General features: G+C 45.8%; 1 protein-coding gene across 1 annotated transcript in view; it reads left to right on the top strand.

Moving 5' to 3' along the window:
• The window catches only part of SPATA16 (spermatogenesis associated 16), a 156125-nt gene that overhangs the window by 27120 nt on the left and 112163 nt on the right, over nucleotides 1-16842 (top strand). The window contains exon 3 of the mRNA XM_083739594.1: nucleotides 14690-14835. Coding sequence (XP_083595720.1) covers nucleotides 14690-14835 — 146 coding nt within the window. The remainder of the gene's footprint in view (nucleotides 1-14689; nucleotides 14836-16842) is intronic.

Genomic DNA, 16842 nt, shown 5'->3' with positions numbered 1-16842 from the left:
TAACGATCTATTCCCCGCCCCCTGCATCTGAGAACTGCATTTTGAACCCATCCATCTTTGTGGCATTTTCAGCCATGTGCCATCACCCTCAGCATGGCGGGGAGAACAACTCGGTTATTCATCCACCAGCCTCCCTACTCTGCCTCGTCTCTTTACAAGAAATGCTGTTTAGTGGAAAGGCTTTCACTTGGTGGAGAGCATCTGCTTTGCATGGAGATGGTCAAGGGTTACCAGACCTCTGGGTCTGGCCTGAAGTTTCCAGGTTTGCCTGGCCCCCTCCAGTTGGCAAGTGGAGAGCTTGGATCTCCAGGTGGGTGGCACAGTGCTTAATAATAATAAGACTAATAATAAGACTGTGCAATGAAACTTGCAGGCTTCAGGCTGGCAGGATCTGCTGCAAATTTTAGTGGAGATGCTCTGCGGGAGTATGCCTTCCTTATTGTTGTTGTTGTTGTTGTTGTTGTTGTTTAAATTTCTATACTGCCCTCCACCCAAGAATCACAGGTCAGTTTACAATATAAACACACAAAAAGTCATAGCATAGTAACAAACAAAAAACAATGACCCACACACAGAGAGTTTATAAGGTCATTGATTGGTTAAAGACCTGGGAGAGGAGGGATGCTTTTGCCTGGCGCCTAGATAGATAGATAGATAGATAGATAGATAGATATCTAACGAAGGTGCAGAAAAGGCCTGTTCTTGTGTTGCCGCCCTCCAGACCTCTCATTGAAGGGCCTCAGATGATGATCGCAGGAACAGGTTGGTTCATAGGGGAGATGTTCCCCTTTTCCCATTAACCTCCATCTCTACAGACCACCCCCTTGACATCAGCAGGGGCCATTCTTAGGTCTCAGGTTTGGACCCTGAAATCTCAGGGTCTGAGATGCTCCTAACTGGCAACCCTAAGATGCTCCAAGTTTCAATTCCTAGCATCTCTAGGTAGCACTGGGAATCACTCCAATCTGAAACCCTGGAGAACTGTTGCCAGTCAGTGTAGACAATATTGCGCTAGATAGGCCAGTAGTCTGACTCAGTATAAGGCAGTTTCATGTTGAGGGATAACCAGCCTCATTTAACCAACATTGTTGTTGTTGTTGTTGTTGTTGTTTAGTCGTTTAGTCGTGTCCGACTCTTCATGACCCCATGGACCAGAGCATGCCAGGCACTCCTGTCTTCCACTGCCTCCTGCAGTTTTATCAAACTCATGTTGGTAGCTTTGAGAACACTGTCCAACCATCTCGTCCTCTGTCGTCCCTTCTCCTTGTGCCCTCCATCTTTCCCAACAGCAGGGTCTTTTCCAGGGAGTCTTCTCTTCTCATGAGGTGGCCAAAGTATTGGAACCTCAGCTTCAGGATCTGTCCTTCCAGTGAACACTCAGGGCTGATTTCCTTCAGAATGGATAGGTTTGATCTTCTTGCAGTCCATGGGACTCTCAAGTCAAATTAATGCATGAAGGGGTTAATGCCATCAAGTAAGCTGTCCTGCCGAGCTTAGCTAGGTCATTCTCCCTCACCTTGGGAGGAAAGTAATCAAGGCTTTTGTTCACCTCAGTCTACCAAAGGAGCTCAGCGTGTGAAGAGGTTCTGAGATGTTTGCTGCAGCTCAGACCGCATGGCTATTACAAGCCATTCTTGTGTCCCTATAACAATAATTTAGAAACTTTCACCACTGTAACTAAGCCAAGTTTTACTGCCAGTGCTTTCTGACTGAAGTATGGAAAAGCACATGAAACTGACCTTTGAAGAGTTTTTACGTAAACCCATATTTAACTTACCAAATGCATGGACTTTTGCTATGCTACGGGGGCTTTGGAAGGAACTTAGAAGGGCATATTTTAAAGGTCTAACGGTCTATATGTCCACGCTTTACTTTGCTGCATATTTTGAGATTTTAAATCTCCACTGGTGTTCTCTCACCAAAGAGTACTGCATCTTGGCATCCAGAGAATTCTCCTTTTATAATTATTTTTTCCTTCCCAGCAACATCTATGTTCCTACGTTATTTACTTGGCATTAGCAATGGCAGTTTCTCCACATGTTACTTTGTTTAAGCAACATCTTTGGCATCTTGGCAACTGCATACTCAGAGGTACAGTATACGAATTCTGCAGTAAGGAAAGAAAGAGAACAAGAACAGATTGGGTGATTTATAATTAGGCCTAATTGGCTCCCCTGTACATTTGGCCATTTTGCCCAGAGTTGACAGTCTCTCTAAAGCTCAGAAATATTTCCCTGCTCCTCTGAAAACATGACATAAGCAATAATTCCTTTACTTTCCCCACAAGGTTTCATTTACATTTCACGCAAAGGCTCCAGTGATCAACGTTTGAGTCTTTGATGTACTATCAAGACAGAAAAATGCCTTTTACTTAGACCAACCGTAATTTTACTGACTATTGCTTTATTTTACTTCAAATTGCAATCACTATTACCATGTTGCTACAGCATATCCAAACTCCACACCCTAAGCACATCCACAGCATCTCTTTACATTAGATGAAGGAATGTCAGGTGTGGAGGAATTTTATGGAATTACTTGTGTAATCAGTTCCTTTATCATTACGTTCCTCTACCCACTTGGACTACTGCAATGCGCTCTACGTGGGGCTACCTTTGAAGGTGACTCGGAAACTGCAATTAATCCATAATGTGGCAGCTAGTCTGGTGACAGGGAGTGGCCACCGAGACCATATAACACCGGTCCTGAAATATCATCATTGGCTCCTAGTACGTTTCCAAGTACAATACAAAGTGTTGGTGCTGACCTTTAAAGCCCTCAGCAGCCTCGGTCCAGTATACCTGAAGGAGCGTCTCCACCCCCATCATCCAGCCCAGACACTGAGGTCCAATGCAGAGGGCCTTCTGGCGGTTCCCTCGCTGCGAGAAGTGAGGTTACAAGGAACCAGGCAGAGGGGCTTCTTGATAGTGGCGCCTGCCCTGTGGAACGCCCTCCCAGCAGATGTCAAGGAAATAAACAACTATTTTACTTTTAAAAGACAACTGAAGGCGGCCCTGTTTAGGGAAGTTTTTAATGTCTGATGCTGTATTGTTTTTAATATTCAGTTGGAAACCGCCCAGAGTGGCTGGGGAAACTCAGCCAGATGGGCAGGGTATAAATACCATAATAAATTGTTGTTGTTGTTGTTGTTGTTGTTGTTAGCCCATTCAGGGCTGGTTCAGACATGAGGCAAAGTGAGATTTGCCTCAGGTGGCAGGATCCACAGGGGCGGCAGAACCAGCCTCAAAGGAATGCATTGCCTGCTGCTGCTGCCGCCACAGGTGCAGCGATGTCTGCAGCGAGCTCCTTGGAGGTCAGATCCACCACCTCCTCAGCAGTCCCCCCACCATGTAGCCTCTTGCTGAATAGGAGGCACTGCTGGGGTCTCCCTGACTGCACCCACCCAGCATAATTCAGAGCATACACACACACCGGTGACTGCCTTTGATTCCTACTTGTTCCTGATTCCACCTTGTTCCTGATGTAGATCTTTGCTCACCCTTCCTTCCCTGGTGTGCGGAGCGCCATTTTGTGATTCACCGCAGGCGTCAAAATGTCTCTCACCGGCCCCGGCCCCATTCATTTCAGTGCAAAGGAGAGGAGACACAAATGCAAAAGGTGGGGGACAATCATCAATTGTGGGTGGCGCTGTGGGTTAAACCACAGAGAAGAAGAACTTGCCAATCAGAAGGTCGGCGGTTCAAATCCCCACAACGGGGTGAGCTTCCGTTGCTCAGCCCCTGCTCCTGCCAACCTAGCAGTTCGAAAGCATGTCAAAGTGCAAGTAGATAAATAGGTACCGCTCCGGCAGGAAGGTAAACGGCACTTCCGTGCACTGCTCTGATTCGCCAGAAGCAGCTTGGTCATGCTGGCCACATGACCCGGAAGCTGTATGCCGGCTCCCTCTGCCAATAAACCGAGATGAGCGCCACAACCCCAAAGTCGGCCACAACTGGACCTAATGGTCAGGGGTCCCTTAACCTTTACCTTTACTGTAGATTGAAAGCAGTAGCAGCAGCGAATACCAAGCGTAGCTGCTGGGCTGGTTTCGGACATGGGGCGAAGAAGCGAAGACCAGAAATTGTCTCTCCTTTTTCTGCTTCCACCAAAACTTTCCAACATTCCTAAACACAAATAAGATTGGGATTCAGAAACTTCCCGCGCTGCAGTTCCATCTCTTCACCTTCTGCGTAGAGGCAACCCAGCAACATTAATTACACTTTTTAAAAGGGCTGATAAGAGTAAGCTGTTTTGTAGAAGTAGAATGCAGAGAGTTATTTTTGTCTCTCACGCCCAGTCTAAAAGCTGATTAACTGCTGTGTAGAATAATAAGAGGCTGTAATGACAATTAAGCATTAGTGACCCGTACTCCAGCTCCACATCTACAAATTACAATTTTCTTTTTTAAAAAAATCATGGGACCCTTGATTGTGCTGTGATTGCAACAAGCCTCTCCAGCTCCTCCAGGCCTTTGGGCCCCACTGATATGGTGAGAGGCTGGACTGTCCTATACTTTGCAACACCTCCTTGGAATATTGTAGTCAGGAGTCCTTTCCACCTGCTGTGGAAAAGCTGGATTTCTCAGAGTCGAGAGTGGATTTCATGCTCTTTATTCAGCTCATAGTGGTGAGGAGGAATGGAAGTTCCCCCAGAATGTCTGCTTTATATACATTATTTACACAATGGGCCCCACGTGATTGGCTAATTCCAGGATTCTCCTGTAGGCCAATCAGGTTGCGGATTCACTTCCACCTGGAGCTGGATTGGGTGGCTCCTGTGGACCAATCTTGAAAGCAGACATTCTGAGGGAACTTTCATTCCTCCTCACCACTATGAGCTGAATAAAGAGCATGAAATCCACTCTCAACTCCAAGTATATTTCACAGGGGCGTGAAAAACTGCGAGCCTGCGTTGTTTGCGTAGTCTTTTATGCCTGAAGGGGTTCTCCTGGCAAATTGATAACATTTTTGAAGAGTCCTGCTTAAGAGGTCCTTGCTAAGGTTCAGAAAGCTCATGGACTGATTTGGAGAGGAACTTTATCCGCAAGGACAGGACCCGGGTACAGTAGAAGTGTGTTATTAAAGTACTCCACTTGCATTTAGGCGATCTGCGCATAGACACGCCAGCAGGGCACTGTGACAGCTTTTGCCAGAGCCGTTTGTTATTTTACAGTGTCAAAGGATGAACAGCAGTGATGGGTGGAGGTGGAGAGAGAGGGGGGGTGTGCTGTTGAGAGAGACAATGAAAGGTGTAGGAGGACACGCTGAGGTTTGGGGCTCTATTCAGGGATGGGGGCTCTTTGTTTGATTGTTTGTTCATAATGCATCTGAGATTGCTAGCTTTCTGCAGCTGAGCAGCCAGTGACAGCAGCTTTTTGGAACAATGGTCCCTGTCTAAATGGCGGAGGAGAGATGTGAGAGGCTGGCTGTGCAGCTAATGTCAATTCAGTTCTCTGACACAGGATGCAATGAAGGGCCAAAACCAGGAAAACAGCTTTGCGGGCAGTGAATGCTTTCGGGTAACTTTGCCACTTCCCTTAGGGAGCAGCCCTCCACCCGCAAGGACCCTAGAATTGACTTCGTGATTCACATCAAGATTTATAAGGCAGTCCCTTTCAGGATTTCTATTCTGAATCTGCAATCACGTGTACACGTCAGGGGGAAACGGGAGAGGGGAGAAGCACTAGTTAAGGCAAGAGAGGTGGAAGCTTTTTCAGACTAAGGGCCACATTCCCTTCTGAGGAGGCTTCCAAGGGCCATGTGGCAGTGGTGGGTGGGGCCAAAGGGAAAACAGGTGGAGCCGTGAATGTAAATGTTGTCTGTGTACAGTAGGCTGTCTTCTACATATACACACACTTCTTTTTTTATCCTTTGTCCAGAGAAGCAAAAAGCATTATCAAAGGTCAAGGACGCATTCCAGGTGGGCTAGAAAAATGGTGTCCAAACAGGGCCAGTGGAGGGGTGGCCCGGGGTCAGGGGAGCAGTTCTCCAGGCCTGGGGTTTCCCTACTCGTTGATTTACAGCGATTGTACTGCACAATCTTCACATACAGCTTCCAACTTGCACAAGAGGTGTCAAGTCAGCCAGTCCATCAGTTTTGCTCAAACTGCCTGCCCTGTTTTGTTTTTTTAAATTAAGGACCACCTGTGCATTTATTTGTTCATTTCCCACCCGCCCCCATCCTTCCCCTTCTGCAGAAAATAAACAGTAGTTGCAAGGCGGTGACAGAGATATCAGGGAGGTCTGCTGGTGATGGGCTAGTCAGAGCTGCCCACGAATGACTCTCATAACAAATGGGCATAGCTTTTTATTCCCCCCCCCCCCCCCGAAATCAGCTCTGGAGAGAATAAAGATGTGCTTATGCAGAAAGCTTCCAAATCAGCCCTTCTGTTGTACAAATGTTACATCTGACTCTTGACCCTGTCTCCATAATGAGTTTGCTTGAACTCACTGGACCCGACTTCTGGGTACAACAAAGAAGGTGACAGAACCAAACCATAAAGCCTAGGCACCAGCTCAGTTGCACAATAAGCTAATAACACAACTGGCTTGTTTGCTCACCTGAGTAGTGCAATGCTGCTGACTTTACTCACGGATGTCTGATCTGCATCTACAGTAACTGTGGCATGCAGAGGTTGAAGTGCATCTGAGCTGACAGTCATGCTCTCTGAATCAGGACTCAGGAACAGTAGCTAGGGAACTGGTCTCTGCATCTAAGGCAGGCATAGCCAAACTCGGCCCTCTAGATGTTTTGGGACTACAACTCCCAACATCCATAGCTAACAGGACCAGTGGTCGTGGATGATGGGAATTGTAGTCCCAAAACATATGGAAGGCCAAGTTTGGCCATGCCTGATCTAAGGAAATGGTTGTAACTTAGTGACAGAGCGTTTGCTCTACATATGGAAGGTACCCAATTCAAGATGCTTATGCTAGTGTCTAAAGCCCTAAAAGACGTAGGTGTGCTGGGCCCGGGGATAACCTGATCCGGTCCCGAATCCAGGGGTTTCGCGAGGAGTCAATCCGACAGGGCCGAGGCAGGAAACCAGGCAAGGTCAGGCACAGGATCACAGGCAGGTTCTGGCAAACAGCAACATTGCTCCCACAACCTGGGGTGGGGTCCAGCAGCCTTTTATCTCTGTCGGGGTAACGGCCGGTCCTGATCCCCCGATGACTCACCTCCCTGTCTTGCCTGAAGGCGAGGACTCCTTCTGCGAGTACTCAGGTCTCTCCTTCTCTCAGACCTCAGTCTCTGCAGCTCGGGAGATGTCAGTGGGTTACTAGAGCCAGAGGCCGCCTCAGCCTCTCCTGACCTAACTGGTAGTGGAGCAGCTGTAAGTGATTGCCCAGCTGAAGGCAACGAGGTCATCCCCGCATCTGGAGCCAGGGCAGGCTCAGGCCCCTGACTCGGCCCAGCTGGTGCTTGTTGCAGGGGAACCTGTGCAGACTGGGGCTCTTCAGAATCAGGCCCCAGACTAGGTTCAGCTGCCACCTGAGGCAAAGGATCCGGTGCGGACTGAGACTCCTCTGGCTCCGAGTCTGACCCCAGGCCATCACAGTAGGAACCAAATCTCTGGAAGACCAGCTTCTTCTCTATAGACCCTCCAGGTGTTAAGGTCAACAGAAGGGGCCTTCTTAGTAGTTCCAACTCCCACAAAACCTCAGGAAAAGGCATTATCTGTGACAGCCCCTAAGCTGTAGAATTCATTCCCCACAGAAGTCTGTCTGGCTTCTTCACTGTATCGATTCTGGCAAAGGCCGAAGATGCAGCTCTTTATCTTGACCTTCAACATATGCAGTGTGTTTGTTCCATAACCACGCATCTGCTGTGACCACTTTAACTGTTTTTAATTCTGAATTTTGAATTGTTCTAACCCACCCCAGGACCTTCTGGTGAAGGGCAGGTAATAAATTTCATCATCAATATCATTGCCATCACCACCATCTCCAGGTGCTAAGAGCTAGGAAAGTCCCCTGTATGAAAACCCTTGAGTACCACTCCCAGCCAGCTAAATGGGACAGAAATCTGAACCAGTACAGTGGTACCTCGGGTTAAGTACTTAATTCATTCTGGAGGTCCATTCCTAACCTGAAATTGTTCTTAACCTGAAGCACCACTTTAGCTAATGGGGCCTCTGGCTGCCGCCGTGCCGCTGGAGCAGGATTTCTGTTCTCATCCTGAAGCAAAGTTCTTAACCTGAGGTATTATTTCTGGGTTAGCAGAGTCTGGAACCTGAAGCGTATGTAACCTGAAGCGTATGTAACCCGAGGTACCACTGTATAAGGCAGTTTCCTATGTCTCTGTGACTTTGGAAGCAAACCCCAAGTCCTGAACAGAAGAGGGCAACCAACATAATCCAGGGTCTGGAAACCAAGCCGTATGAGGAATGGTTGAAGGTGTTGGGTATGTTTAGCCTGGAAACGAGGAAATTGAGAGGAAATATGATAGCCATCTTCAAATATCCCAAGGGCTGTTACATGGAAAAGAGAACAAGCTTGTTTTCTCCTGCTCTGGAGGTTAGGACTCGATCAATGGCTTCAAGTTACAAGAAACGAGATTCCGACTGAACATCAGGAGGGACTTTCTGAAAGTAGGAGCCATTCAATAGTGGAACGGTCTCCCTCGGCAGGGTGTGGACTCTCCTTCCATGGAGGTTTCTAAGCAGAGGTTGGATGGCCATCTGTCATGGATGCTTTAGCTGAGATTCCTCCATTGTAAGGGGGTTGGACTAGATGACCCTCGTGGTCCCTTCCAGCTCTACAGTGCTATGACATAGGGGCCAATGTAAACTGCTTTGAGATTATGCATTTGAATACATAAATAAATAGCACCCTGCTTAGCCTAACTTGCTCAGATAGGGATGGCTTTGTGGAATGAGACATTATCATGCATCCCAGGCTTTCAGCCCATCCAATGCCCACCTAGCTCATTGAGAGGGCTGCGAGAATAGCAAACAATAAACCTCTCAATGACAGCAATTGCAGAACGATTCGCATAAAGGCCAGTAAATTTAGCTCCTCTCGGATGGCAGCTGCATGCAGATTTAGTATTGAATTAACATGAAATGAAAATTTCGAGACATTGTACAGGAAGTTATTTACACAACTCTCATTAACAATAAAGGCAGGGCGGAGGGTTTTTTTTAAAATAAATAAATAGAATTTCTGCTCGCTCAGCTGAAAACGTATCCCAAGTTGTCTCGAAAATAAGGAAAGGAAGATCAAATGGGGAACAGTGATAGCACCAAAAGCCAATTTGCTCTTATTCTTCACTATTTTTATTTATTTATTTGTTTGTTTAAATGTGTGTGGGTGTGCATGAGCTCTACAGATACCTTAACTAGCCCTCATCATGCCGGTTTCTTGTCATTTTTTGCCTGCAAAGCAAGGTTGAGAAGTACGGGCAATGCTATTAGCTTGAGAGATTCCTTTTTCCCCAGTACAGCAGTAGCCAGCATGGTGGGCTGTCCCTGGTCCAGGATATTACAATCAATATTGGAGGAAAGCTGAGAGGCAAGCGGCCGCAAAGGAGAATCAGAAGAAGTGCAAATTTCCAAGGAGACCCATATTTCAGTTCATGCACTGGTTTGGAAAATGTATGGGAACGGAACAAATTTCTCCCCCATCTCTTGGTGGAGTCTCCTTCCTTGGAGGTCTTTAAGCAGAGGCTTGACAACCATATGTCAGGAGTGCTCTGATGGTGTTTCCTGCTTGGCAGGGGGTTGGACTCGATGGCCCTTGTGGTCTCTTCCAACTCTATGATTCTATGATTCTTGCAGGCAGCACAGATCAAGACAGACCCCAAGTAACTTCCAGGACCTGTTGAGAAAGGGCTTCACCATGCAACCTGTCTGTAGTTGTACCATTTCTGAACGCAGGTGGAAGACCAAATGCTTACTTGCTCATGCAAAAGAGGCCATTTGGATTAAATACACTATATCTTCTCATTCAAGTTGATAGGGCTGTCTATGATGCAGAGAAGCATTCGAACATTTGGTCACCCTCCACCTGAAGTCTGAAATGGTACCGCATGGCCTCAGATACGTCCCGCAAGGCTTTTGTTTCACAAGAAAAGCCTTGCTGGATCACCCGGAAGGCTCCCCAGTCCATGCTGAGCCTAATCCAGTGCTTGAAATTCAAGTTCATCCTTTTCCTTCCACATCAAAGAACATTGGGATGGGGTGGGGGTGGAATATCTCAAATGTAATTTTTAGCAGCTTTACCTGTTTCAAAGGCTCTGGGAGGATTATAGCGCTGAACCTCACTCTCCAAGTTGGTGGTTGTTGTTGTATTCTTCTTCTTCTTCTTCTTCTTTTTCTTCTTCTTCATCATCATCATCATTTTATTATTTAAATGCTGCCCATCTGAGTGGGTTGCCCCAGCCACTCTTGGCGGCTCCCAACAAAATATTAAAAAGCATCAACTATTACAAAACTTCCCTGAACATCATTTTAAAGGGTAGGGCTTTAATGTAAAGATTCTAAATGATTCCTTCCTTCATTTAACAGCACCATTTCCCAGTTCCCATATTTTTTTTGTCACGCTGAAGCAGGGTCTAGTCTGTAGAAAAGCATTATTACCCAAAAAGAATTAACCCACCCAAAAAAAGTCGGCAATACCTTTGTGCTCGCTGAGGTGTGTGGAAATAATTCTCTTGCTCTTTCAGCCACATATACATCTTTCCTATAGAGACGCTTTGGAGGCTATATCTATATATATATATGGTAGCAGGGCTAAAAGTTACAAGCAATGAACCCTCTGATTTATGTCTCTTCCCTGTAACAAGATGATATGGGGATTTGAAACTAAGGAGTGTCATAAATGGCCTGCGATTTTTCCTGGAAAAGGTGGGATAAAATAAAAGAGGTAATTATATTGGGAGCTTTGTGTAGCATATTTCAAATCTTCAAAGCACTTCATTTGCCCTGTCTTGAGGCCGAAACTAGAGAATGGCACAACCCAACTCAGGTAATGTGGATCCCTAAAAATTTGGGGAGGGGAGCTAGTGAAAGAATCATCCAGTGAAAGAATAGAACATGGGTAGGCAAACTAAAGGGACGCGGGTGGCACTGTGGGTTAAACCACAGAGCCTAGGACTTGCCATTCGGAAGGTCGGCGGTTCAAATCCCCGTGATGGGGTGAGCTCCCGTTGCTCGGTCCCTGCTCCTGCCAACCTAGCAGTTCGAAAGCACATCAAGTGCAAGTAGATAAATAGGTACCTCTCCGGCGGGAAGATAACGGCGTTTCCGTGCACTGCTCTGGTTCACCAGAAGAGGCTTAGTCATGCTGGCCACATGACCCGGAAGCTGTACGCCGGCTCCCTCAGCCAATAAAACGAGATGAGCACCGCAACCCCAGAGTCGGCCACGACTGGACCTAATGGTCAGGGGTCCCTTTACCTTTAGGCAAACTAAGGCCCAGGGGGCCAGATCTGGCCCAATCGCCTTCTCAATCCGGCCCATAGACGGTCCGGGAATCAGTGTGTTTTTACATGAATAGAATGTGTCCTTTTATTTAAAATGCATCTCTGGGTTATTTGTGGAGCATAGGAATTCGTTCACTTTTTCCCCCAAAATATAGTCCGGCCCCCAACAAGGTCTGAGGGACAGTGGGACGGGCCCCTGCTGAAAAGGTTTGCTGACCCCTGGAATAGAATCATAAGAACTGTAGAGTTAGAAGGGACCTTGAGGATCATCTGGTCCAAGCCCCTGAATATGCAGAATATCCAAGAATATGCAGTTATCCTACACGGGGATTGAACCTGCGACGTTGGTGTTATTGGCCCCACGTTCCAACCAGCTGAGCTATCCTAGTGCTGTCAGATGTGTTGTTAGATCTTTCAAAGCCTTAGTGACACAAATGGAGCATAAAACCTGCATACACAATATGTACATTTCCTTTTTTTCTTGAAATCATTTTCATTTGATTTTTACAATGCAAAATTATATTTTAAAAAAATTAAATTACATATCCATATAAAGAGATTCCTCTGAATCTCAGGATTTCCCCCCATCCCTTCCCTGGCGTCCCATTTTAAAGATTTAAAACCACATCTTCTCCGAACCCTATTATATCAATCCATATTTTCCATGATAACTGTTACACGACAAGTGAAAACAAAATCCTGCCAATGTTTCCATCTGCCTACAGTGGTCCAATATGTATATTTCCTAATTTAGACCACATGTAAGAGGAAAAGTAAAAAATAAGAAGTTTTTTTAAAAGGTGGCTCCTCTTCTCTAAGTAGAGCTGAACTTTCCTCCAGAACCGTTTTTAAGTGTTTTCCCACAGTGGAAATTACTCCCAGTCACAGGCCTCATGAGCCAGTTTCCCTTTTAAATCAACCACAGTTTAGTGTGAGGTCCAAATCCAAAGAAACTGTGGTGAATCTCGACTATGGCTTGTCCAAACAGGGGCTGATGGGGGAGGCTGAGGGGTGGGATCACAGGGCCAAACAAGCAGAGATGGCGGGAGATATCTGTGATCTTCTTTAAGAGATAGATCTTCTTCAAAAAGAGAAAAGTACTGTCGTATTGGAGACAGTTTGGCTCTTTCTCCCACATGCTATTTCCTTGGGAGACAGTTTGGCTCTTTCTCCCACATGCTATTTCCTTGATTTAATTCTTCCCCCCCCCTCCCCACAGCAACTATCTGCTGCATGTGGAGAATCATACAAGCTTCTCCAGGCACCTCGCTTTCCAATGGAAGCTCCTGCAACTGCTGTGATGAGAAAGAAATGAGATAGGGAACTTTTCCCCTTCCTCTTTCTCTCTCTCTTCCCATGGTGCTTCTTAAACAGCTCCCTATAAATGGAGAGAGGACCTTAGCCTTGCATTAGAAATTCAGAATGCTTTTAAAGTATTCAGTAATAAGGTGATTATTCTATATTAAATTCCATGGGAGAAGAATATGAGTGAAATATGAAAACAAGCCTATTTCATCCTTAAAGCATTCAGCGGGCCACTATTCACACGATTCTCTTCCATTAACTGAGAATTAAGAACAGAAATTACTCCTCCTTTCACTTATTTTCCTACTTATAGTCTTCCTTGGCTTTCTTGATGGATGGATTAAAGCAGCCTCTTCTAATCTGAATCTCCTCTATTATTATTGGGCAAGGGAAATCATAAAAGGTATTCTGAGATTTTTATTTCTTTGGTCACGACCTTTCCCAACTGACTAAGGAATATGCAAATCAGGTTCTCGGTTGATCATTGGGAGAAAATGATTCTAAATGGTATTAGGATATCTATCTATCTATCTATCTCCTCAAATCATCCTTCATGTGCTCTAATATCCCTCTTCTCACAGTGGGCAGTGAATAGCACCTCAATCTAAGCATATTACATAAGCTAGCCTCAATTTTAGTCAAGCAGTGGAGAAGCATTATGCACATCCTATGGGCACAAGAAAGGAAGATGCTTTGAATATCACCTTTAAACCCCAGGAACACAGGAACTGCCTGTCAGGGCATTGGCCCATGTAGCTTGGTATCATTACATCACACCCCCACCTCCGAGTAGTGGGAGGCTCTAGGGCAGACATAGGCAAACTTGGCCCTCCAGATGTTTAGGGACTACAATTCCTGTTTAGTTGTGAGTGAACATATCCGGCGACACAGCAATTCTTCAAACAGCTCTTGTTTATTCACAGGCCAGGCCAGAACTGAAATGAAGGGTTCAGCCAGCCTGCTTATATAGAGCTCCACTACAGCGCAACAGTAACCACTTTCTGTAACTATCCAATCACTGAACATCACTTTCAATCCCCTATTTGCATATGTAGACCTGAGTGAAAACTATCTACAGTATCCCCCTACCGGCCCAGGGTGAGAACTTCAGTACATAACAATTCCCATCATCCCTGACCACCGGTCCTGTTAGCTAGGGATCATGGGAGTTGTAGTCCCAAAACACCTTGAGGGGCCTGGTTTGCCTATGCCTGCTCTAGGGGCTCTAGTGCTTACACAGGGTTTGGTTTCCTTGGAATGAAGGCTGACAGAGACTGTGGTGTCTTTAGGATATACAGTTCTATTTACACATATATGCAGGGAAGGCCCGTCCCATTTCACCGCCTGAAGCAGAATGGGGGGGTGCCATCCCCACTGCTGCCAAAGCCTTCCTTACCTGGGTCACGCAGCAGCCCCCATGAAGCCAGCAGAGATGGTGGGTTCCACCAAGATCTTGCAGAACTCTCATGAGATCTTGCAAAGTGCACAAGATCTCATGAGATTTCACTGGAAGCCGCCACCGTCGCTGAAGCTACCACTTCTCCAATAGCTGGTGCCTCAGTGGGATTCTGACATCTGAGGCGTCTGCCTCAGGCTGCCTCATGGGCGGACCGGCCCTGAATATATGCAACCTTTTCATAACAGCTCACCTGGTGAGGACAAGTAAAGAAGGACAATTGCTTAGACTGCTGCTGTGGATGAACCAAAAGTCCCACCCTGCTTCACTTGTTGCCCCTACCATGAACTCAGTCTCTCAGCCCTCAGTTCCTACCCACAGCTGCAATGAAATACTGGCCTACCATCATCCAGGGGCATTGTAAGCCTGCAATACATTGACGGGTGCAGAGTGCTTTGAACACCACCCTGCTTTGATTATTCTGCTTTTCGTCGAGCTATGTAATGTACTTGTCACACGGTTTTGTACCGCCAGTAAGTGGGTGTTGTTGTTATTTCTCGCAAGCTTTGCAGCAAAGGTGCAGCTTTAGGGAAGCCCTTTGATGCCTCTCCGAAAGACATCTCAAGTATTGCCAGTTTTATTGAAACAAAGCTTGTAATCTGCTACTTGAAGATGAGGAAGCCCGACCTCGCTCTGAATCATTCGCACAGGTAAGAACGGAAGGGGGGGGGGGAGAGAGATTTTGATGCGATCTTTCCAGAGAAGGCTTTCGAGCGCTTATATTGTAAACACAGGAACACAAATCAGTCTTGCACAAAGAAAACATGTTCAAGAGCTCATGCTTGATTCTGTGGTCCAGAAAGTGGAAGTGCTATGGCAACTACATTACCTGCCTGTTAGCTTCCAGCCACGTCAGTCTCCTTGCATGAGTCTCTAACCTTGTAAATCCACACCTAGTCCCTTGTGTTTATCCCCTCTGAAATCAATAGGCTTGAATGCTCTGGAAAACAGGGTTTTAGCCTGAAATGCTATGTATGTTAGCCCCCAGTGCAGGGGTTTGATTCCCCTGCCCCTCGGAAATTTTTCTGCCCTTCCCAAGGCCACACCGCCAACAATTGTGGCAGCGGCAAAGGGAGTACAGTAGACGTGGTACTGGGAAAGAAGACAGAGACTTATCCATGCAACACAGAACCTTGATAAGGATGCCAATCATCCCCACTGATAAGACAGGGCCGGCCATACCATTGGGCAAAGTGTACCAGGTGCCTTAGGCAGTGGTAGCTGAAGGGTGGGGAACTGTGCCAAGATGCTGGAGGAGTGAGGGGTGTGTGTGCCACACAGCTTTTCCTGCACCCCATAAATTAGCCCCTCCAGATGCAGTAAAGGATCCTATACCAGTATTAAAGTACAATACATAATGGCAGTACAGTCATGGCTTCACCCAAAGAATCGTGGAAACTGCAGCTTGTTAAGGATGCCAAGAGTTATTAGAAGACCCCTCTTCCCGAAAAGGATAGGCAGCAAAAGAAGGTTTGATTAGAATGCCATGCAATGGGTGGACTGGGAAGTCCTGAGGGAAGTAGTAGGGTTTGGCGTGGGGGGGTGTTGTTCTGTTTTGGAAAATGTATGATGTACAAAGTGTGACCGGAAAGTAGGGTGAATCACTCCTGTATGTGATAATGGGAACTGCCAGATTTGAGGAGACATGTGGGAGGTGTTCTCCTGTATCTCAGCTTACATACGCACACGTGTCTCAGCATTTGTTGACAGGCCTACGTTCATGCGGTAGCGTTTAGTAGCAGTTTTTCCCCCCCAATTTTTTTATTATTGATTTTCCACATTTATCACAAAAACAACATAACAAAACACACAACAAAGAAAAACACATCACACTACAAAACTAAACACAAAGAAAAAATGTTCTTCAAATACCAAATTCTCATTACGTTGATAACTGACTTCCTCGAATCCCCTCTAACTGAATTTCATTACGTCACCTGTATAACAGTTCTCCAAATTCATATTTCTAATAATATTAACTCCTTTCATTTACTAACCTCTTGTCCTTTATTAATATTCTAATCGTTAATATTTACTACCACATATTCTTATTCTACACCTAAGCCTGTTTATTACGTCTAAGAATTTTCTATTTATCTTATATCACAATATTTAGCTAGATATTCTTTAAATTTCTTTCAATCCTCTTGTGTTTCCTCTTCCTTCTGGTCACAGATTCTTCCAGTCAGGTCAGCCAGCTCCAAAAAGTCCAACATCTTCATCTGCCATTCTTCTATTGTTGGTATTTCTTGCCAGTTTTTGGCTAATTTGGCTAATTTCCAGTTTTTGGCTAATAAGAGTCTTGCCGCTGTAGTGGCATACAAAAACTATCTAACATCTTTTTTGGGCAATTCCAGTCCTATTATTCCAAGTAGAAAGGCTTCTGGTTTCTTAATAAATGTATTTTTCAACATTTTTTTCAACTCATTATAAATCTTTTCCCAGAAGTCTTTCACCTTAGGACACGTCCACCACATATGATAAAAAGTACCTTCTTTTTCTTTACATTTCCAACAATGATTATCATTTGTGTGATAGAACTTTGCTAATTTCACCGGGGGGTAGCTGTTAATAGTGCAGTGAGGTTACTGAGTTGTCTCACCCTCCATACTTCCCCAATCTGGCCCCACCAGATTTCTTTCTTTTTCCAAAACTGA

This window comes from Podarcis gaigeae, assembly GCF_964106915.1.
Source record: "Podarcis gaigeae genome assembly, chromosome: 5".
Taxonomy (NCBI): Eukaryota; Metazoa; Chordata; class Lepidosauria; order Squamata; family Lacertidae; genus Podarcis; species Podarcis gaigeae.
This window is presented reverse-complemented; position numbering and strand designations above follow the sequence as displayed.